General features: G+C 44.6%; 2 protein-coding genes across 10 annotated transcripts in view; both read left to right on the plus strand.

The window, feature by feature from the left end:
* Positions 1-21592, plus strand: part of LOC123019637 (oocyte zinc finger protein XlCOF6-like) — a 38991-nt gene extending 17399 nt beyond the window's left edge. The window contains exons 1-8 of one of the 8 annotated variants that reach the window (XM_044422661.1): positions 623-942; positions 1299-1364; positions 2507-3022; positions 3322-3418; positions 3862-3929; positions 4281-4407; positions 6927-8936; positions 9357-10646. In XM_044422661.1, the coding sequence (XP_044278596.1) occupies positions 2609-3022; positions 3322-3418; positions 3862-3929; positions 4281-4407; positions 6927-8936; positions 9357-9790 (3150 nt within the window). In that variant the 5' untranslated portion in view covers positions 623-942; positions 1299-1364; positions 2507-2608 and the 3' untranslated portion in view covers positions 9791-10646. Of the gene's footprint in view, positions 1-622; positions 943-1298; positions 1365-2506; positions 3023-3321; positions 3419-3861; positions 3930-4280; positions 4408-6926; positions 10647-21194 lie in introns of those variants that run through there. The other 7 variants (XM_044422664.1, XM_044422663.1, XM_044422660.1 and 4 more) reach the window with 7 other exon arrangements.
* LOC123019652 (zinc finger protein 75D-like) lies at positions 12584-21592 on the plus strand. Of its 2 annotated transcripts, XM_044422699.1 has the most exons (6): positions 12635-13922; positions 15040-15479; positions 15647-15776; positions 16361-16428; positions 19213-19339; positions 20534-21592. In XM_044422699.1, exons 1-6 carry the CDS (start codon positions 13481-13483, stop codon positions 20590-20592), a joined length of 1266 nt encoding a protein of 421 aa, XP_044278634.1. In that variant the 5' UTR covers positions 12635-13480; the 3' UTR covers positions 20593-21592. The 2 variants fall into 2 exon arrangements, with proteins under 2 accessions (XP_044278633.1, XP_044278634.1); XM_044422698.1 differs by lacking the exons at positions 19213-19339; positions 20534-21592 and adding an exon at positions 12584-12627 and having other exon boundaries at positions 13294-13922; positions 16361-17239.
* Positions 21593-21846: the final 254 nt, after the last annotated feature.

Genomic DNA, 21846 nt, shown 5'->3' on the forward strand with positions numbered 1-21846 from the left:
TGAACTATCCATTCGGAGATTCTTTGAGGGGTAACGGGAGAACCTTGGTCCTGCTCAGAGTATTTAACAAAGAACCGACTGGAGCGTTGGATAGATTCAGTCCTTGATCTATAAAAGGCTAAGCAGCGGTGCACGTCGAGCATGTGTAAGGATTCGATGGAGATGGAAAAAAAGCAGGTAAGACGATCTCTTGACTCATGTGAAAAGTAGTAGCCACTTTCGGTAGAAAAGACGGATCCATTCGCAGAACAACTTTCTCCCTATGGAAAGTGATTCTGAACAGGCGATTCTACACTAAGTAACATGTATCTGTTGGTCCTGGTGGAAAGCAGTGCTGCTGTATTGTGTATTAGTAGTATTAACTATATTTAATTATTTGCATTGTTTAATCTTTGTGTAAATCGTGAAAGCTGTTTTTCTGTGTGCGCTTTGTATATTTTTTCCAAAATAAAAAATATATATAAATAAGCTCTACCATGCACATTTACAGGAGAGTAAGCCTCATGGAAGTGAATGGGTTTTCCCTGTGAGCCGACACGTACGGGAAGGCGCTGGAGCTTTCTGCCCCAAGCTCCTTACAGTCTTGGTGTCCTGGGCTGCCTCGCTGGACCTGTGTAGCTTCTGGGCATGCGCAGCCTCGAAACAGAAAACAAAATTCGGCAGCCAGAAGCGAAACACGCGCAGGCTGAGCAGGTTCCTGCGACAGGCGGAGAAAAGGTCCTGGGCAGAGCCGGGAAAGCGGCACCCTGCGAGACGTTCTCGCGACCCGGCCGCCGGAGGGTTAAGGGCACAGAGGGAAGATTCCTAGAGAGGAAGAACAGCTGCTCAGGAAGAGAGCGAGTCCTCCACAAGACGTGCCCTTCCTGTCCCGCCCTCTTTCTCCCCAGAGGAAAGCGTGCCTGGGGGGTTTTCCAGGTGCTGCGGCGCCCCCCTCCGGCGCAGGTGAGCCCCCCCATTCCTACCTGGTGGGTCTGGGTGAAGGGGAGCCCGCGGGCATCCGTGGGGGCGAGGAGAGAGTGACCGGGGCTGGGAAGGCCTCGGCGTGGGAGGGAGACGCCGCAGTTCAACCCGATACCTGTCAAAGGAGGAGCTGGAGCCCCCCCGCATTTCACCCCATAGGGGGGCGGCGAACCACCTGGGACCCCCGTCCTTCCCACCATAGCTTCACTCTTTCCTTCTCCCGGGAAACCCGGAGGGGGGGCTGTCCTGGGGGGGGGGGCTGGGGTCGAAGGACAACCGCGGTGTGAGTAGATTGTTCAAACTGACGTATCCATGGCACTTTTGTGCATCTACTCAAGGGCTGAGCTGGTGAAATAGGAGCTGCTTCCAAAGTGGGCCCCGTTTCTGCACGTGGCTGACACAAGGTAAGGTGCTCCCCTCGTTTTCTGTACGGTTGGCCAGACTCTCGGCAGCAAACGAAGGTGGGCCAAGGGAGACGAGGTGCCCTACCAAGGCTGAAGCTCCTACTAGGCAGATGATTACACAGGCCTGAAGGAAGAGCATATGCTTAGTTATTTAAAGGAGTACTGATGAAAAGTTGTTGTTTGTGAGAAGTGCTTGTGGGATTTTTAGAAAGAGGGGAAGGCTGATAATAAGCAAAAGAGCGAGAAAAATAAAGTAGAATGAAAAAAGGAGTTATAAATCCTGAACAAGAAAAAAAGAAAACTTCAAGAGAGTGCAAGAAGCAAGTCTTGGAGAAGCAGGGTGCTGTCCTGTGAGAACCTGAGCTGAATGCCAGGGATGCAGCTCCAGTAGGAACAGAATTTCCCATTTCCTGAGCCACGGTGCCCCAGAAATCATAGAGGAAGGACATTCTTTAGTTATTTGATCACAATTCCTAGGTTTTTAGGGGTAAATCAGTTTAGTTGATTAATATATTTATTTATTTATTTATTTATTTATTAAAACATTTGTATGCCGCCCCATTCGCTGAAGCCTTGGGGCGGCTCACAACATTAAGTTAAAATACAAACATTAAGTTAAAATACAAAAAATAACAATATAAAATAAGTCACCCTGGCCAGAATAAGGTCAGTATATTGACCTTTACTAATCAGATGAGTTAGCCACAAAGCTTTGTTTAGATGGCTGACAACCTTAATTTAAGCACAATTTAAGGTGGCTCAATATAAGAGAGGCAAAAGGGAAAGGTGGCAGCAGCAGAAGTCATGGAAAGGATGTGCAACTGGGGAACTGCATGAAGCCTGGGTAAGACTGCAGGGGAAGGCCAAGGAAGGAAGTGTAAATTTAGGGGGGCAAAAGGGAAAGAGATGAATGTGAATGGAGGAAGGGGAGCTGATGAGGCATCTTTGGACTCTTAAGCAAGGGCAGACTGTTGGTCTTGTCTCTCCAGTGAAGGCCCCTTTCCGTGTCTCTTGCTTTCTGTGAGTTGTGGCCTTCATTTGCATATCTTTCTGGAAGAATGTATACTTACTAGCTAGAGTTCTTTACATTTTATCTTGTTCTGGCAATATAATTTGAATAGAACATTATCTTGCCTTTGCAGAACCTTAGCAGTATCACCACATAAAGCAATCTTGGCCCAGATACAGAAGAAGGAAGAGTTTATTTGGCACTATTGGATGTATTCTGGAAACACAGATCAGAGATGGCTGAGCAGGAGTCACCTGGCTGTGAATCACCAAGAGACCTTGATGCCATTAAGAGGGAGAGAAGTGGAGAATTTGAGGGGGGAACAGTGGAGAAGGTCCTGCATGAGGACATGGCCAGTTCAGATGTGAAGTGCCAGCGTTTCAGGCAGTTCTGCTATCGGGCTACTGAAGGGCCACGAGAAGTTTGCAACCAGCTCCATGATCTTTCCTGTCAGTGGCTGAAGCCAGAGCAATACTCCAAAAGTCAAATGCTGGACCTGGTGATCCTGGAGCAGTTCCTGGCCATCTTGCCAGCAGAGATGGCAAGCTGGGTGAGGGAATGTGGAGCAGAGACCTGTTCCCAGGCAGTGGCCCTGGCGGAGGGCTTCCTCCTGAGCCAGGCCGAGGACAGGAGGCAGGCAGAGCAGCAGGTAAGAACTTTTCATCCAAGGGGTCAAGAATGGGAGCGAGCATATCCTAAAACTGCCCACTTTGCTGCTGCTGCTGCTGCTATTGATTAAATCTGTATAAAAATCACCTGTTAACATTATGATCCTTGGGTGGCCATTTCAGAAAATATATGCAGACAAAAATGCAGCTTAATAAAATTAATGGCATTAAAATTAAAGCCAGTACCATCAACATACCTGGTTATGGAAATCACCTGAGGACAGATGTCTCGCATCTGACCCCAGTTCTTTTGCCTCTTGCATCCTGGCTGTTGTTTCAGGTAAAGAGTCTGATTGCAGAAGTGAGGTCTGAATTCCCTGCAGCAGAGGAGTCTCCATCAGGGATCATGCAGGAGGATGATGGACATGCCTTTCAGGGTAAGGATTCGTTCAGGGGGTGGGTGTATTTCAACCTGGTCTTGCTCTCTGGAGTATCGAACGGATCCCTGGGCTGCTTTTATTCCCTCTCAGCTGGGAGTCTTTTGTGGGTGAGGATGCTTGTCTCCAGCCTTTTGCAACAGTCAAAAGCACCTTTCATTTTCAATGCTTGCACACTGTAAGTGGGAACCAACACCTGGATTTCTGGCAAAGAGTCCAACTGGGGAAATAACATCTTTAACAAACTGAATTCAAAATGGATGTAACGATATGAAATGCCCAGGTGTACTTAGACATGTTTCAGTTCCGTTGTGATTGTATGCATTTTGCTGGGAGGTCAGTCTCTGGCATTTGAAGGGGCTTATCTGCCAAGCGTCTGGGATAGAATCTCTGCCTCTGAGACAAGCATGTGCCACTAGCTCCCCATCACCTGTGTCTTGCAGGGGCTGGACTGGCACCAGCGATGGTTACTGGGACAGCGGTTCTTTGTGACGCAGTGGAACCAGATCAGGTAGGGGGCTGGGTCACTGGGAGAGAGGCAAGCAAGGGGCAGCCCTGGTGCTTCCCTGCCCTGCTCATTTCCTTGGGCTGGCAGTGCTCCGTCCTTCTGTGTCATCCTGGCCAAACCATCGGCATAAGCAGAGCCTTGAAGCATCAGTCCAAGGGCCCATGCAGTCCTCTTTCACTCTGTGGCTGCTGGGATCCCACTAGCAGGACCCCATAAACAGCCGCTCTCTCTTTGCTGCTGTTCCTACAACTGGTTTACACAGCAAACAAGTTTAGATTTGGCGGTGGGATGCCAGGGCAACTCACTTTATGTTAGTCCTGAGAAGGGGCATTTTGGCTTTGTTTTGTAATTCAGGCCCTGGTGACTTTTGAGGAGGTCGCCGTGTGCTTCACGGAGGAGGAGTGGGCCCTGCTGGATCCCGGCCAGAGAGCCCTGCACAGCCAGATCATGGAGGAGAACCGAGGGATCGTGGCCTCTCTTGGTAGGATTCCCTCTTTCCCTGCTTAATGATAATATTGGGTTACAAATGCCACTATGATGAGGATAACATGATGATATAATTATCTTTGGAGCACATATCCCTTAATACTTACGTTTAACCATTTAATGTAGCATTTTAAGCTATTTTTTCAGCACCTGAGAAATGTGGGTTTTCAATAACTTTTTTACAATCTTAGGTATGTGAGTAGGCATTTACATCCCTCTGAAATGTGTAGTCTTAACCAGTCAATTCTCCCGTCAGTGTCAGGATAAGGAGAGCCTTCCCGCCTGCCAATTTTCTCTTGAGTTGCCATAGCCCAAGTGCCTCACTGTCAGGAGGAAAGCACCAATAAAAGAGAGGAGAGGCAGCAACTGAAGGTCCACCAAAAGAGGGTGGGAAGAATTTCTCCCCCTTGGCAATGTAATCTCAATTTGTAACGTTGAACTGACCGTTCTCAGTCTCTCCACCTTTTCAAGGATGCCCAGAGTTTCCAGCTATTCCCAGAAGGGGAAATATTTGCCTTCCCTGTACTCCATAGCTGCAGGTCCACAGATGGGTCAAGTCCTGGGGGTGTGTTGGCAAGGTGGAGGGCATGCCAGCTTGTTAGTTCGGCACACACAACTGAGAGGATGGCCTTGCTGAGAGGGTGCCAATATGCCCAGATTTTAAAAATCTTTAAAAATTGGTATTTTACATTTAAGCTGGATTTTTCTTAAGCTAGATTTTTGAAAAATGGGAGGCTTTTTGAGGAAAATCTCTCTAAAAATAGTTTTCTCTTTAGGATATATTATAGTCCAAAAGTTATTCATCATGAAAAAAGGATTAGTTTTTAATTATGTAGCAGAAGGTAGCATATTCGTGCAATGTTTAAATTCTTCACAGCAAAAATGCTATAAAATAAAGCTATAGAGTTGAGGGAAAGTTCTTAATCCCATTGTTCCTCTACAAATCCGGGTACACAGAATCAACCCCTTACCTCTTCAGTGCCGAGTTAAAATTCAGAGTATAGAAGAAGATTGGAAGTGGAACAGATCTGCACAAGAAGCAAAGTGTGAGGAAGGATGAGCAAGCAGTAAAAATGAAAGTGATCCCTTCTGAGCAGAACTCTCCACAAGTCCTTGGATTTTTTTTGTGTATAGCCTGAGGTTGATCATATTATTCCTTCCCTGGAGGAGAAAACCCATAATGGCAGCAGGCTGTAAAAGAGGCCCAGTTTGGGAACATTTTAATGAAGTTCCTCTGCCTGTGGGTAAGGCAACCATGCATACAAGCTACATAGAAAACCCTGTAAATCTATTCTTATTGACTAGTGATTTAAATCGTGATTTAAATCAATCTGATTTAAATCCACCCTGGTGGAAACTGACAGGGAAGCAGCCCAGGCAAGACTGCACAAATTGGGTCGCAATAAATGCACACTTACACCTGTGAAAGACCCACTAGATATTTGTGTTTGTAAAATGCACAGTTTTCATTGGACAAAACAAAATATAAGTCCAGTTGCACTTTTATCAGGCACCAAAAAACGTTAATTGAGGAAAGATGAAAGATGCATGATGGTCCTTCTAAGTCCCCTTTTGGCATCAGTGGAAAGGCCGTCACTGGCAAGATCATAAAAGTAAGTGAGAGAGTCCTTTAACAGTTACCAGAAAACCAGGTTAAATTCCCTTTGTGGTTTCAGATAAAACAACAAACTATGTTTGACTGGTAGACTTTAGGAAGTATTTTCAGGGTGGTTTGTTCATGAAAAATAAGGTACCCTGTAGAAACCACACTGGATTTGGATGAATTTTCATTCAGTTTCCGAAATCTTCAAAGACATAAAGTGTGCTAACTCGGATAGTATAAAGCCACAAAAGAACTTCAGGAAGATTCTGATGTGTTGGCAAGGGCTATTACAGAACGGAAATAGCAAAGTTTGGATGGATGATCTAAAGTTTGTGCTTGGAAAAGTTTTTGCTAATCCTGTAGCTGTTCGACATTGCATCATTCCAGAAGAAGAGAGGTCTGGTTTAGCATGGAAATAGGCTCAGGGGGATGACTTCAAACCTGGCAAACCAGATAAGTGTTTGCCCATCCCATGGATTTCTGAAAATGTGCCCTTGTTGATTACCTTGGTAATGCCAGATCCGACCTTCCATGAGGGTCTTGTAGAGTTTCAGGCAAGATTACTTGACTCTTTCTTTTCCTGCATCACTGCAAACAAGGGTTTCTTAAAGAAGCCAGGTTCGTGATTGCCAGATTTCATGGAAATTCACAATAGCTCCTGGGCCAGAAAACACACACTGAATTTAATTTCTCAGTTGGGACCTGAACCAGATTGTTTGGGCCCTGTGAATGCATCACACTATGGCGGCTGCCAGCCTGCAAAGCACAGTTGAACATATGGCAAACACTGCGTCCCATCTGAGTATTGTCTGCCCGTTCCTTTACTGAAAACATTAATTGAAAATGCTTCAGTGTTTGACGTTCTATTGGAAATTCAGGATTTTACCATTTTTGTGTCTTCATTTTGGAAGGTGGCAGGCCAGAAGTGGAGAATCAGAGAGAACTGTGTGGAATGTCACTGAAAAGAGAGCAGAAAAGAGAAACGGAACAAAATCAGATTAAAAGAAATAACTCGATTGTGTCTCAGGGCAATGGCTGCTGTGATACCACATTCCTAGGAAATGTAGATGAAGGACAGGAAAAAAATGTGTGTCATATGGATAGGCAATTTCTCCATTCTGAATCAAATGTTAAAGTGCTTTCCAGAATTCAAACACTGAAGAAACCACATAAATGCCTGGAATGTGGAAGGAGCTTCAGACGGAAGACACATCTCACTTCTCATCGAACAACTCACACCGGGGAGAAACCATATAAATGTTCCGAGTGTGGAAGGTGCTTCAGACAGAAAATAACTCTCACTCATCATCAGAGAACTCACACTGGGGAAAAACCATATCCTTGTCTGGAGTGTGGAAAGAGGTTCAGGCAGAAGGTAACCCTCACTATGCATCAAAGAACCCATACTGGTGAGAAACCCTTTCATTGTTTGGAGTGTGGAAAGTGCTTTCGTCATAAGCAAAATCTAATTTGCCATCAAATTACCCATAATGGAAAGAGACCATTTAATTGCTTGGAATGTGAAAAGAGCGTCACTGAGAAGACGAGTCTTACTCAGCATCAAGGCAGTCACATAGAGAAGTCATCCTTTCAGTGTCTGGAATGTGAAAAGCACTTCAGTCAGAAAGGGGCTCTCATTTCTCATCAAAGAACTCACTCAGGGGAGAAACCGTATGACTGTCTACAGTGTGGAAAGAGCTTCAGTCAAAAGAAACACCTCAGTTCCCATCAAAGAACTCACACAGGGCACAAACCACACAAATGCCTGTACTGTGCAAAGAGTTTCCGTCGGAAGACGCATCTCACTTGTCATCAGGCAACTCACACAGGGGAGAAACCATATCCATGCAAGGAGTGCGGAAAGTGCTTCCGACAGAAGATAACTCTTACTCAGCATCAAAGAATCCACACAGGGGAGAAACCCTATCCTTGTTCAGAATGTGGAAAGCACTTTAGTCAGAAGAAACATCTCACTTGTCATCAGAGAACTCATACCGGTGAGAAACCCTATCATTGCTTGGAGTGTGAAAAGAGCTTCAGTCAGAAGAAACATCTCATTCATCATCAAAGAACACACTCAGAGGATAAACCGTACAACTGTTCCGTATGTGGAAAGAGTTTCAGTCAGAAGAAACATCTCAGTTCTCATCAAAGAACTCACACAGGGAGCAAACCACATAAATGCCTGGAGTGTGGAAGGAGCTTCAGCCGGAAGACTCATCTCACTTCTCATCAAACAACTCACACCGGGGAGAAACCATATAAATGTTCCGAGTGTGGAAGGTGCTTCAGACAGAAAATAACTCTCATTCATCATCAGAGAACTCACACAGGGGAGAAACCGTATCCTTGTCTGGAGTGTGGAAAGAGGTTCAGACAGAAGGTAACTCTCACTACACATCAAAGAACCCATACTGGTGAGAAACCCTTTCATTGTTTGGAGTGTGGAAAATGTTTTAGTCATAAGAAATACCTGATTTGCCATCAAAAAACTCACACTGGGGAAAAACCATTTCATTGTTTGGAGTGTGGTAAGAGCTTTTGTCATAAGAAAAACCTAATTTGCCATCAAATTACTCACACGGGGGAGAAACCATATAAACATTTGGAATCTGAGAAGAGCTTCATTCCAAAAACAACTCTCATTCAGCTTAAAGTCACTCACACAGAGAAGACACCGTTCCCTTGTTTAATATGTGGTAAGCACTTCACACAAAAGAAACATCTCACTTGTCATCAAAGAACACACTCGGGGGAGAAACCATATAAATGTTTAGATTGTGGAAAGAGCTTCAGTCAAAAGGCAACTCTCACTCAGCATCAAAGAACCCACACAGGGGAGAAACCATATCCTTGTTTACAGTGTGGAAAGAGTTTCAGACAGAAGATAACTCTCATTGCACATGAAAGAACTCACACTGGTGAGAAACCTTTTCATTGTTTAACGTGTGGAAAGAGCTTCAGTCATAAGAAAAATCTCGCTTGCCATCAAATTACTCACACAATGGAGAAACCATATAAATGTTTGGAATGTGAGAAGAGCTTCAATCATAAGGTAACTCTCACTCGGCATCAAGTCACTCACACGGGAGAAAAACCATATCATTGTTTGGAGTGTGGAAAGAGCTTCAGTCAAAAGAAAGAGCTCACGTGTCATCAAAGAGCACACTCGGGAGAGAAACCATTTCACTGTCTTCATTGTGGAAAAAGTTTCTGCCAGAAGAAACACCTCAATTCTCATCAAAGAATTCACTCAGGGGAGAAGTCATATAAATGTTTAGAATGTGAAAAAAGCTTCAGTCACAAGATCACTCTCACTCAGCATGAAAGAACTCACACAGGGGAGAAACCTTTTCATTGCCTGGAGTGTGGAAAGGGTTTCAGTCAAACGAATCATCTTACTCGACATCGGAGAATTCACACAGGGGAGAGACCCTATCATTGCCTGGAGTGTGGAAAGAACTTCAGCCAGAAGAAACATCTCACTCGGCATCAAAGAACTCACTCAGGAGAGAAACCATATCAGTGCTTGGAATGTGGAAAGAGCTTCAGTCAGAAAGTAACTCTCACTCGGCATCAAAGAATTCACACAGGGGAGAAACCCTTTCATTGTTTAGAGTGCAAAAAGGGCTTCAGTGAGAAGGGAAAGCTTATAGCTCATCAAAAAACACACCCAGGAGAGAAACTAAACCATTGTTTGGTGGGTGGAAATACCTCCAGTCAGAAGACAAATCAGATTTCTCATCTAAGGAATCACTTAGAGGAGAAATCATAAAAATGCTTGGAGTGTGGAAAGAGTTTCAATTATCAGGTAGCTCCCACTTCTCACCAAAGAAACAATGCAGGATTGAATTTCTAAAACTACTTGGAATATGAAGATATATCTGGTCTTTCATCTAAGTTCATAACTTTCTTAGGCACAATACCACAGAAATGGGTGGAGAATGGAATGACATTCATTTAGATTCAGCCCTCCTTTTGCATTAGGGAACCCAGTAGGGATTCACAAATGGCAAGCAAGGAGTCTGCTAACCTGGTGAAGCAGAAACAACAGGGAAACCTCAGCAATCACTTCGCAGATCATCAGAATGCAGGCGGGGGTGGATTTTCTCAGCTAAATGAATGGCAGATGTATTAAACATTGAGTTTTGTAAGAAGCATATATTCCAGTTTTGAGTCAATATGTTGAATTAAGCAGAACCGAGACAAAGGTTCATTCAAGGCAGAAGAGATTTTTGCTTTGGTTAATGTTCAGTATTTAATTTTAATTTAATTTAAACATGTATATGCAGTCCTTTGCCACAGCCTCAGGACAGCTTACAGAAGATAAACATGCACCGGAATGTATTGTAACATATTGTAATGCTTCAGAATGTATTGCCTTTAAAATGGTACGTCTCAATTTGATCATGTGGTTAACCTTGCTTTAGGGGTCCATTTGATGAAAGTTGTAACTTTGTGAAATTTCATGCCATTGTGGTAAAAATTGGCATAGGAATAGCACGCTCTTATGCGCAAAGATGTACTTCAAATTGAGTCATATAGACCCATCTCATTGAGCTTTGATTGCAAATTACTGTTATGTATTATGGCTTCTAGGCTCAATAAATTAATTTCTCATATTCATCCAATCAATCTGGATTTATTCCAGCTAGGCAATTTATCTAATCCCATTCATTAAAAAATGTGTGTTATCCATCATTGTAAAAATCTTAAATCTTTAGGAGCTCAAAAAGCTTTTGACAATTTCAGCTGGCCCTTTCTTCATAAGGCAATGGAAAAAATAAACATGGATCAGCTTTTTATTTAATTCAAACTTATATGAAAACTCAAGCTTTGATTAGAATTAATGGATTTGATTTTTTTAATTCAAATTAATTGTTGTTGCTGTTAGTCGCGAAGTTGTGTCCAATCCCTCGCGACCCCATGGACAACATTCCTCCAGGCCTTCCTGTCCCCCACCATCCCCCGGAGTCCACTTAAGCTCACGCCGACTGCTTCAGGGACTCCATCCAGCCACCTCATCCTCGGCCGTCCCCTCCTCCTTTTGCCATCTATTGTTCCCATTAGGCTCTTCTCCAGTGACAAATTAATTAAAAGGTACTCAACAAGGATATCGATTACCTCCAATGTTTGCTTTTGCGTTGGAATCTCTTGCTAATAGAATTTGTAGTAAATCAACTGTTGATGGTGTTATTCTTCATAAAATTAGCTTGTCTGCAGATGACATTGCCCTGTTCATAGTTAAACCATCAAAGATGCCCCAGAAGTATGGAAGGCCTGTGCTCAAATGGAGCCATATCTGGCTGAAAAAGCTATTTCAGTCAATCTGATGCACTCGCTATAGGCAAATCAGAACAAGAGGAAGAACAACACAAGTACAATACCACAAATCCGTATGTTGAAATATTCCCATTATCATTTATTTCATTTCTCTACTGCCCATAGTGGGGTTCACTCGCCAAGCCCAAGCTTTGGTTGCATGGAAGCCTCCAAGTTCAGAAGCTTACATGCATCAAGGATGGCCAGAGGGCACCGGATTGCCGGTGCAACAAGCCCTTACTGAAATCACACTGAGGCATCGACATATAAGAAGTGTTTTTCCAAAGAGGATTTAAACTGTGAGCCACAAACGCTTCAGATACAAAGCCATTTTAACAACTCATTCAGAGTGTCTGCATCATGGCATTCTCTGGGGTCTCCTTCGCAACCATTTTAACGTTCTTTTCGTAACGAGGAAAGACTGCTCCATCTGTGAAAGGTGGCATGAAAACCCTCGTGTATTTTCACTATTTCATGCTACCGCTTATTGGTTGTGTGAAAGCATATGTAGAAAGGCAGAGCAGCACCTATCCCGCACCCGCAGGAAGACAACTCGTGGAAAGGCGCCGATCTCAATCCTAAACAACATCTGCGAACAGAGGCTTCAGCAAAGATACAAATTAAAGCCTCATGCAGAAACGCCAAATGGCACTTAAACGGTGATTGAGCAAAACGGGGCAATGCGATTCTCGGTTCCATTGCTGCTTAAGACATACGATATTAATGGCAGAATAAATTTATTCACCAATACTAAATTTGGTGAATAAATCCTGGAGAGCGGGTGCATAAGATCAGGAATCAGATCTTGTCAGAATAGCCTCTTAAGGAAGGCTGCATGTGCAGATCTTGCCCTCGTGTCCGGGAAATCAACCCATCCTCCCTTTAAGCGGATTCCCTGCCCGCTTTTGCCAGCGAAAAGACGAGGCGGAGTTTTAGGAGCTCCGGGGACCTTGGCGGGCTCCAGGCAAGCGCAGCCTCTAAGCGGAGTATCAAGTACGGCAGCCCAAGGCAAGACACGCTCTGGCTGAGCCGGCGCATGTAGCGGGACAGGGAGATGCTCGGAAAAGCGCCGCAGCAGCGCCGGAGCGACGGCCGTGCAAGACGCCGCCACGCCGGGCGCGGAGAGACCGCGCGGGGCTCTGGGCTTGGCCGCGGGAGGGTTAAGGGGACCGAGGGAGATTCCTAGAGCGGAGAAGCGGGGCCTCCGCAGGAAATCCCGCCCCCTTCCTTCGAGCGCGGGGAGTGGGAACCTTGGTGGGCGCTGCGCCGCGGGCTCTTCTGCGGGGCTCGGTGAGATTTCCCTCCCCCCCCCGCCTGGTGCATTTGGGGGGAGGCCGCTGGGGAGCGGGGAGACCCCAGGAAAGGGGGGCGAAGCCGAGCCCAGGGGGTCAGGATCGCGCGCCACGGGGAGCGCCGGATCTGTCCCCAGTTTCACCCCACAGGGAGGCAGCCGGTGCGGCTGATCTGCTTGGGGTGCTCCTTCCCCGGGTCAGCCGCCCGGGTGGCCCCTCGATGTGGCACTTGGGGAGGAGGGTCAGACCCGGCCTGCAGTGGTGATGAAGCTACTTGGCCCCCTTCGTCAGGCATCGCTTCCCCCCCATTGCCCCCTACGCGAGTCCCCTGGTGCAGTTCTGCCCCTGGATGAGACGTGCCCCAGGCTCTGCTGGGTTGGCCTGAGTGGCAAAAGCCCACCGAGGTGCGGAGAGGGAGGCCAGTGCGGGGCCCAGGGCAGCCCTCCCATGCGGCCTTGCATGGGGACTGCTGAAAGGCAAGCAGATTCCTAGTTCCCTGTCTTTTTCCGTGTATAAGGCGATACTTTTTCTTTAACATATTTACCTAAAAATGGAGGGGCGTCTTATATACGGGGGGCGGGAGGGGCAAAGGAGAACCGCGTTTGAGAAACTGCCGGTACCTCATCTCTGCAAGTCGCCTCACGAGCAAAACTTCCGATTGCAGCGCCAAGCTAACCGGTTTCCACTCATGAGCCGTATGTAACTGACATCAGCTGATGCCGTGTGGAGCTAGTGCTCAGATGCCAAGGGAGCGGTAATTTATATTATTTTAAGGAAGTTTATGTATGTTTGTGAACCGCCCCAGACTTCGGCAAATGGGGCGGCATAGAAGTTTCCTAAATAAATAAATAATGTCGGAGCGTTCTGAGCCCATGAAAATGTCAGAAAACAAAAAAATGAATACCAGTACCGGTAAGCGAACGTCCTACTCTGCAAAATTTAAACTGGAGGTAATCAGCTATGCAAAAGAGCATGGAAATAGAGCTGCAGAGAGACAGTTCGGACGTCCTCCCACTGAGTGTATGATCAGACAGTGGAGAAAACAGGAAGAACAACTCCTTAAGATGCCAGAAAAGAAGAAGGCCTTGAGAGGAAAACCAGCAAAATGGCCAGACTTGGAGCAGAGGCTTAAGACTTGGATTTTGGAGCAGCACCAGAGTGGCTTCTGTGTGTCACCCAAGCTCATTCGATGTCGGGCAAGAATGTTTGCGAGCGAAATGAAGATGGTTGATTTTACGGGAAAGGCAAAATGGTGCTTCAATTTCATGAGGAGAGAAGGGTATCAGAGTACTGGTATGTAAACATTGCTAATCACTAAATAAAAATGCCTTTTATTTAACGCTTAAAATATTGATGTCTGAATGTTGGGTAAGAAAAGGGGGGGCTCCTGTACATGGGGGCGTCCTGTGGATGGAAAAATACGGTATGTAAAGGACCAGTATTAACATCTTGCTTCTTGGGAGGTGAAAAGGGCTTTGGGGTTGGTTGATTGATTGACTTTTGCTGAACATTAGAAATGATCTTGGGTCAACCCTGTGAGGGAGGCCTGCAGAGAGAGGCAGCTGGTGGAAGTCCTTTCCAGGAGAAGGTTAAAGCTGATACTTAGCAGAGAAAAGTGAGAAAAATGAAAGTGAATGAAAAAGAGAGATTTAAAATCATGAACAGAAAAAAGCAGTGCATGCTGCTTTTAGAGGGAGCAAAAGTCTTCCTCTGTTCCAGTGAGGCAGTTCTCCACTCTGATAGTTAGGAATAGTGCCTCCATCTGCTGAAACAGTGCACCTCAAAAATCAGAGAGAAGTGCTATTGGGATTTTGAATTATTTAATGTATGCTGAAGCCTTCTAATGTTAAGAGGAATGTATATGTTTCTCAGAATATCAAGCTTCTAGGTGTACTTCTGTTTGGAGAGCCAGTGTGGTGTAGTGGTTAAGAGTGTGGGACTGGGACTCAGAGGATCCGGGTTCTAGTCCCCACTCTTTCATGGAGCCAACTGGGTGACTTTGGGCCAGTCACAGCCTCTCAGCCCCACCTACCTCACAGGGTTGTTATTGTGGGGATAAGATGGAGGAGGAGAGAAGATGTAAGCTGCCTTGAGCCCTTTGTAGGAAAAAGGCAGGATATAAATTGCAATATAAATAAATAAATATAAAATGCATTGATCTTTAAAAGTAGTTGACTATACAACAATACTTTGTCTAAGAGGCTGCAAGCCTTCACTTAAAATAATTGTATGCTAATTGAGGGTGAGAGAGGGACGCAAGAGAAGATGGCAGATACAGAAACTATGGATAGAATGCATGGCAGGGGGCTTGAATGCAGAACAAATAAGACTGCAAGGGAAAGCCATTGATCATGGATGGATCTTTGCTCAGAAACAGAAAAGGGAAAAAAAATCTTCCACTCCCTTCAAGGTTTTTTGAAACACAGATTAAAGATGGCCATGCCAGACACAGCTGGCCTTGAACCGCACAAAGATTTGGATGGCGTGAAGGCTGGGAGAAGTGGAGGATTCTGGGAAGGACTGTCTCAGCAGGCCCCTGAGGGGGACAAGGTCAGCCCGGATGTGCCGTGCCAGCACTTCAGGCAGCTCCGCTACGAGGGCGCAGAGGGGCCCCGAGAGGTTTACACCCAACTGCACCGTCTTTCCGGTCAGTGGCTGAAGCCAGAGCGACACACCAAAAACCAAATGCTGGACCTGGTGGTCCTGGAGCAGTTCCTGGCCGTCCTGCCAGCGGAGGTGGTGAACTGGGTGAGGGAATGCAGAGCGGAGACGTGCTGCCAGGCGGTGGCCCTGGCGGAGGGCTTCCTCCTGAGCCAGGCCGAGGACAGGAGGCAGGAGCAGCAGCAGCAGGTGAGAGCATTTCCTTGCAAGAGTCGAGAAAGGGAAGGAGGAGATGCTAAAACTCTGTCCAGCGTGTTCTCAAAATCACCTGAGGAGAGATGCACTGCACCTGCCCCTGCAGCGTTGCTTCTCTTGTTTCTTGCCAACCCTTTTCACGTCTGGCATCCTGGTTCCAGTTTCAGGGGGCAAGTCAAACAGCAGAAGGAGGGTCTGATGTTGCTGCAGCGGAGAAAACGCCGTCAGCCGCCAGCCAGAGATCTCCACCAAGGGGAATCCAGCAGGAGAGCAATGGATGTGCTTTGTGGGGTGAGGATTTGTCTGCAACTGGGTGGGTGTCGACCGGGAATTGCTCTCTGACTCCAAGGGAGCATTTAGCTAGTTTTATTCCACCGGCACCAAATCTTTTGTGGGCGGAGATGCCTGTCTCCAGCCTTTTCACAGCGGTCGAAAACACGTTTGTGTTTGTGCACCTGGAAACCAACCATGTGATTTATTGCTAAGAGCAAAAAGGGAGAAATGGGCAGTTTGACCCCCCCCCCCAAATTCAGGATAAGACACCTTGGATTGACCATGCGCACTTTGACGCGCTTCACTTCCAGCACAATCTGTTGCATTATGCTGAGAAGAAAGCCCGTTTCAGTTGGATGACGCCTCCTTCCCAGGCATTCAGGACTAATCGGAGCGACAGATGGGTGGTTGAAGGCCCATTGGTGAGGGGATTCAAGGATAGGCTGGCCATGCACATGGTGGGCATGTCATGAGCGGAGCCGGCTGGAGCGGGGGTCAGACTAGATGGCCCGGGAGGCCCCTCCTGACTCGCTCTGTTTCTGCGTTTCTGTTTCTGAGGCCCCAACATGTTCCTTGCTTCCCATCTTCTTTGTGTCTCGCAGGGGATGGAGAAACAGTAGCAATGGGTGCCCAGCGGCCTCTTCTTGATGATGGAGCGGGACCAGATCAGGTAGGGGGAAGGCTTGCGGCAGAGAGGGGCAAGGAGCAGCCCAAGGGCCTCCACTCCCCGTTCACTTCCCAGGGGCAGAGCACCTCCCTGTCCTTCCCCTTCCTCTGGGCAAAGACGAGACGTAGCAGGGCCTTGCTTTGCCGTTTCATGCACCGGATGCTGAGATGCCTCGTGGGATTCCAGGAAGGGCTCCCCTGACAGCCAGAGCCTTTTCTTTCTGTTGCTCCCCAACAAGTTTAGATTCTTCAGTAATATATTTTTTAAAATTTTCATTAAAAAGAAATAAGATGCAAATAAGAGAAGAAAGAAAAATATGAATAGGAAAGGAAAAAAGGTATCAAGGGGTATGACAGAAATACAGCATTTACTTTCATCTTCTCACCTGTTCATGAGAAAGCAAACGCTTCTCGCCTTGAGCCACAGGTAAATCAGTCAATTCTCACTTAAAGTTCAACGGATTAATTCATCAAAACAGTTGTAAGTAATGTCAGAACTTTAGCATGAAATACATGTCTCTAATGATATTTCTACAAATTCTGTTTTCCTAAACAATAGTTAAATTGCTCACAATAAGCTTTCCATTCTTCATTAAGTTCTTCAGCAGGTCTTCTCTTTATGTAATTAGTTAATTTTGCCAATATTACATATTTAGCTAGCTTATTTTTGCAGTCTCCAGTAATTGGACATTCTTCCACTTTTCACTTTGATGTGATTTTAACGCTTGCTGCTGTTATCATATATTTAAATAACTAGTATAATCTTCCCCCCCTTTTTATTTTTTGACAGAAAAAAACCATAAATACAATTACAAGAATAATAATATAACACAACAAGAACACAATAATTAAAAAAAGAATAAATGGAGTTCACCCACCACCCCGGAGACCGATACTACCATTGTACACATATAATATATAATATTCTTCAATTATACCCATATCCCATCCAGAAATTCATATAATCTTGATTGGGTTTACAGCCTTTACCTTCTATCAGTACTACTTTTACAAAATCTCCAAATTCCATTATATTCATTTGCTTTCATTAACCCTTTTAAATTTTTTATTTCTGTTGTTAGTTTATCATTAGTTACCATATTCCATATTTCATTATACCATTCATGCCTTTGCAAAATTCAATTCTGTTTCCAGTGTTTAACTATCACTAGCCTAACTATTATCATACTTACAATCAATTCTTTCTTAACTTCATTTATATCTTGTTTTTCTATCAGTAGTAATAACACCATTCTTGGTGCCATTTCTAAATCTATATTTAAAATTTCTCCAATTTCCTTAAATACCATAATCCAAATCTTTTGTATATTTTCACAATCCCACCACATATGTTTATAAGTTTCAATCTCTTTATCACATCTCCAACATATAGTGGAGTATTTATCATCGATTTGATTTAACTTTACTGGTGTTAAATACCATTTCCATATCACCTTGTATCCGTGCTCTTTAATTCTTACTGACATATTCTTACATACTTTTCTATTCCAAATATTCTTCCAATCCTTGTCTTTTATCTCACCTACATCCATTTCCCAAATTGATTTTAAACTTTTTGTCTGATCCCCTAACTCCATTAATATCCTGTAGATTTTGGCAATTCTTCCTTTACTGGTATATTCTTCCTCAGTCTCACATTCTTTTAAAAATATTTCAAATTGTGTTAATTCTCTTTCTTCCTCTTTAAATTTGTCCTCCATCTTTATCTATTTTTCTAATTGAACTAAATTTAACCAATTTAGTTTAACCTCTGGCAGTATACTCCTCAATTGTATTATATTTTTATCTTATTTTTCCAATCTTCCCATTTATATATGGTTATTTTTTAATTTATTAATCCAATCCTTTAATTCTGTTTTTGGGAACTTCTCCATTTCGACCACTGGTGTTAATGGAGAAATTCCTGGGATTAACCGTTGCCTCCATTGTTCCCATACTTCCACTGTATTTTTTAAAAAGGGATTTTGAATTTTCTTAATCTTTTTAATATTATTTTTAAACCAGTATAACTCTAAATGATTGCATAACTAGTATCATCTTTGGAAGAGTCTCTGGTATAATATACAGTAACATATTTTAGCATTCATGGTAAGATTAATTTTGAGAATTTTCTGCATTTCCAGATATATCTATTTCCAAATTTCTTAGTTTTATCAAATACCCACCTCATACAATAAAAAGTCTCATTTATTTATTTATTTATTTATATATTTGTGATATTTATATGTCGTCCTATTGCAAAAGCCTCAGGACGGCTTACATAATAAAATACAAATATCAATATAAATAAATTATAACAAAATGCCAACATAAAAATCAACATAAACAAAAATCAACATAAACAAATTGACCCACTCTGGCTGCAGTTAAAAATATAATATTAAAAATACCATATTAAAACTTATTAAAATATTGATGAAATAGAAAGGTCTTAACCTGGCGCCGAAAAACATATAATGACGGCGCCAGGCGGACCTCTCTATTTCCTTACATTTCCAACATTTTCTATTCTAATTGTTGTTCATTTTCTGCATATCTTTCCAGGTAATGTATAGTCTAGATTATACCTTGCCAACTCACTTTGTTCTTTATTTACGTATTTTCTATACTGCCAATTGGTTAAGATGAGTGTCTGGGCAGTTTACATCATCAAAATATGCAAATAAACAACGAAACAATGCACTAAAATAAAAATAAATATAGATAATTCAGCATTCCTGGTTGTTACTCCTGGGAAGGGACATTTTTGCTTTGTTTTGTAATTCAGGCCCTGGTGACCTTTGAGGAGGTCGCCGTGTGCTTCACGGAGGAGGAGTGGGCCCTGCTGGATCCCGGCCAGAGAGCCCAGCACAGCCAGATCATGGAGGAGAACCGCGGGACCGTGGCCTCTCTCGGTAGGATCCCCTCTTTCCCTGTGCAGTGATAATACTGGATTCTAAGTCCAAGCAAGACAAGGACGGGCACTTGCTCCATACTATTTAGCTTTTTGAGGTTGTATTTCTCTATGTAATTGTTGGCTGTTACACATTATGATTTCCTCCGCAACATTTTAAGAAGATGCAGTCACGGAAGGTGTTGCCTGAACCTGGCCGGGTGATGTTATCTCGGGTTGCCAGGGTCTGCTGCAGACCTGCTGGCAAAAGGCCCATGTGCGCTCCCTTCCAGTCCCACCAGGAGGGCATGTCTGCTGCCCCCTCTCTGTAGTGGTTCCTCCCAGCCCACCTGCAAGGCTCAGGTGATAGGGCAACCTACTGGGAGTTGCTCCTGCTTGTGCAAAACAAGCTACAGGGCAGAAAATACAGAGGAGTCAGAAGAGAGCTCTGTTCTGTAGCGCCTCTCGCGCATCCTCGGCTGTCTTGTGTCATGCAAACCAGGCCATGGATACCCAGGTTGCCTCTCCTTAGTGGACATGGAGGAATTGGGAAAAGATCTACCCGAGGCCTGCAGAACACCGTGGTTTGCCGCACTTGGAGAAGCAGGTCGAATCCTGCTGATGGCGGACACGCCGGGAGGGAGGCCAAGCCGGCCTCGTTGATGTGGACCCGGGATGGGGCTGGCCCCGTACATGTGAATGGCACCGCCCAGTGACGGATGCTGCCATCCATCCATCCATCCATCCATGAACGGATGGATGGGAGCCCTCTAGGAAGCTGACACAGGGAGTTCATTACACTCACGGCGGCTCGATTACGAGCCAACCGTCAGTGGTGCAGAGAGCGCCAGGCTGGCCATTACGAAGTCACAGAGGAGTCTCGCAGGACGTTTCCCAGGTGATGAAAGGAGGAGTGCCAGGCAGGAGACAGCAGTGTTCCCATGATGCCGTGCCAGGTGCAAGTGGGTGATTTGGGGTTGGTGTTGAGCCAAAGAGGTGTTCACCGTGCAGCCTTTCAGGACTGCGTATTTCCTGAGAGCCTGAAATGTTCCTGACATATCACCGGAATAGGTAATTGGCTTAGCTGAGAAAGGGGACATGTGCTTCTGTGGTGGCTGTGCTTTCTTGCACTGGAATTCTTAAGTGGGGGTGGTAAACTGTTTGAATTTTGTTGGCTACTTAGACATTTACCAATTTCTTGTCTTCATTTGAGTAGGTGACTGGTGGAAAGTGGAGAAGAGGGAACCTCATCAGATGTCAGTGAAGAGAAACTAATGTAAAAACAGCAAAGAGCAAAGGAGGAAAAGTGAACCAAACTGGCATAGGAAGAATAATTGTTTTGCTTCTCAGGTCCATGGCATTCCAACACCAGGAGACATCTGTAAAAGACAGGGAAAAAACAAGTGCCTTGGACCTAGGAAAACTCCCCATTCTGAATTACACACTGAACTTCATTCCAAAATGCAGCCATGGAGGAAAAGATACGAATTCAAGGAGTGTGGAAAGAGCTTCAGGCAGAAGGTGCTTCTCAACGTCAAAGAAGTCAACCAGAGGAGAAAGCATTGAATTGTTTGGAAGATGGAAAGAGCTTCAGCCAGAATAAACATGTTAGTTCTCACCAAAGAATTCACAGAGGTAGGAAAAAAATGGACCATTTTCTGGAGAATGGGAAGAGCTCAATTCACAAGACAATTCTCATGCAACATGAAGGAAATGGCACTGGGGAGAAACCATTTCATTGCGTGCATTGTGGAAAGAGCTTCAGTGAGAAGAAAAGAATCACGTGTCATCAAAGAACTCACACAGTGGAGAAAGCTTTTCATTGTTTGGAGTATGGAAAGGGCTTCAGTCGAGCACATCTGCTTACTCAACATCAGAGAATTCACACAGGGGAGAGACCCTATCATTGCCTGGAGTGTGGAAAGAACTTCAGACAGCAGAAACATCTCACTTGTCAGCAAAAAACTCACACAGGGGAGAAACTTTTTCACTGGAGTGTGGAATGAACTTCAGTCAGAAGATCTCTCATTAACGAACACGCACGGGAGAAATGATAATTATTGTTTAGAGTGTAGAAAGAGATTCATTCAGAGGAGAACTCTCATTTGTCCGGAAACTACTTACCGGGGGTGGGGTGGGGAGAGAAACCCCATCGTTGTTTAGAATGTGGGAAGAGCTATTCACTCAGGGAGGAAACCATATCAATGTTTCAGTATGTGAAGAGATTAAGTCAGAATGTATATTGCCTCATTAAAGCAATCACAAAGAGGAAAAATGTAAAAGTGTTTTGCATATAGAAAACCTGCCTTAAACTTCCAATCTAAAATCAGAGGAATAAAACCTTCAAGAAACCCAGAAAACTGATTCCTTTGCAGCCTTTATATATTAAATTGCAGGACTGAAGCTGATGAAATACTCGATAAAGCTAGGTTAATAAGGCCATGAAAGAGCTGAGGGCAAGACAACCAAGAAATGTCCATAAATCATCTCTTCGAGCAGCACATAATGAACAGTACTCTTGTACTGACC

The sequence above is a fragment of the Varanus komodoensis genome, unplaced genomic scaffold (assembly GCF_004798865.1).
Source record: "Varanus komodoensis strain SLA01 unplaced genomic scaffold, ASM479886v1 scaffold133, whole genome shotgun sequence".
NCBI lineage: Eukaryota > Metazoa > Chordata > Lepidosauria > Squamata > Varanidae > Varanus > Varanus komodoensis.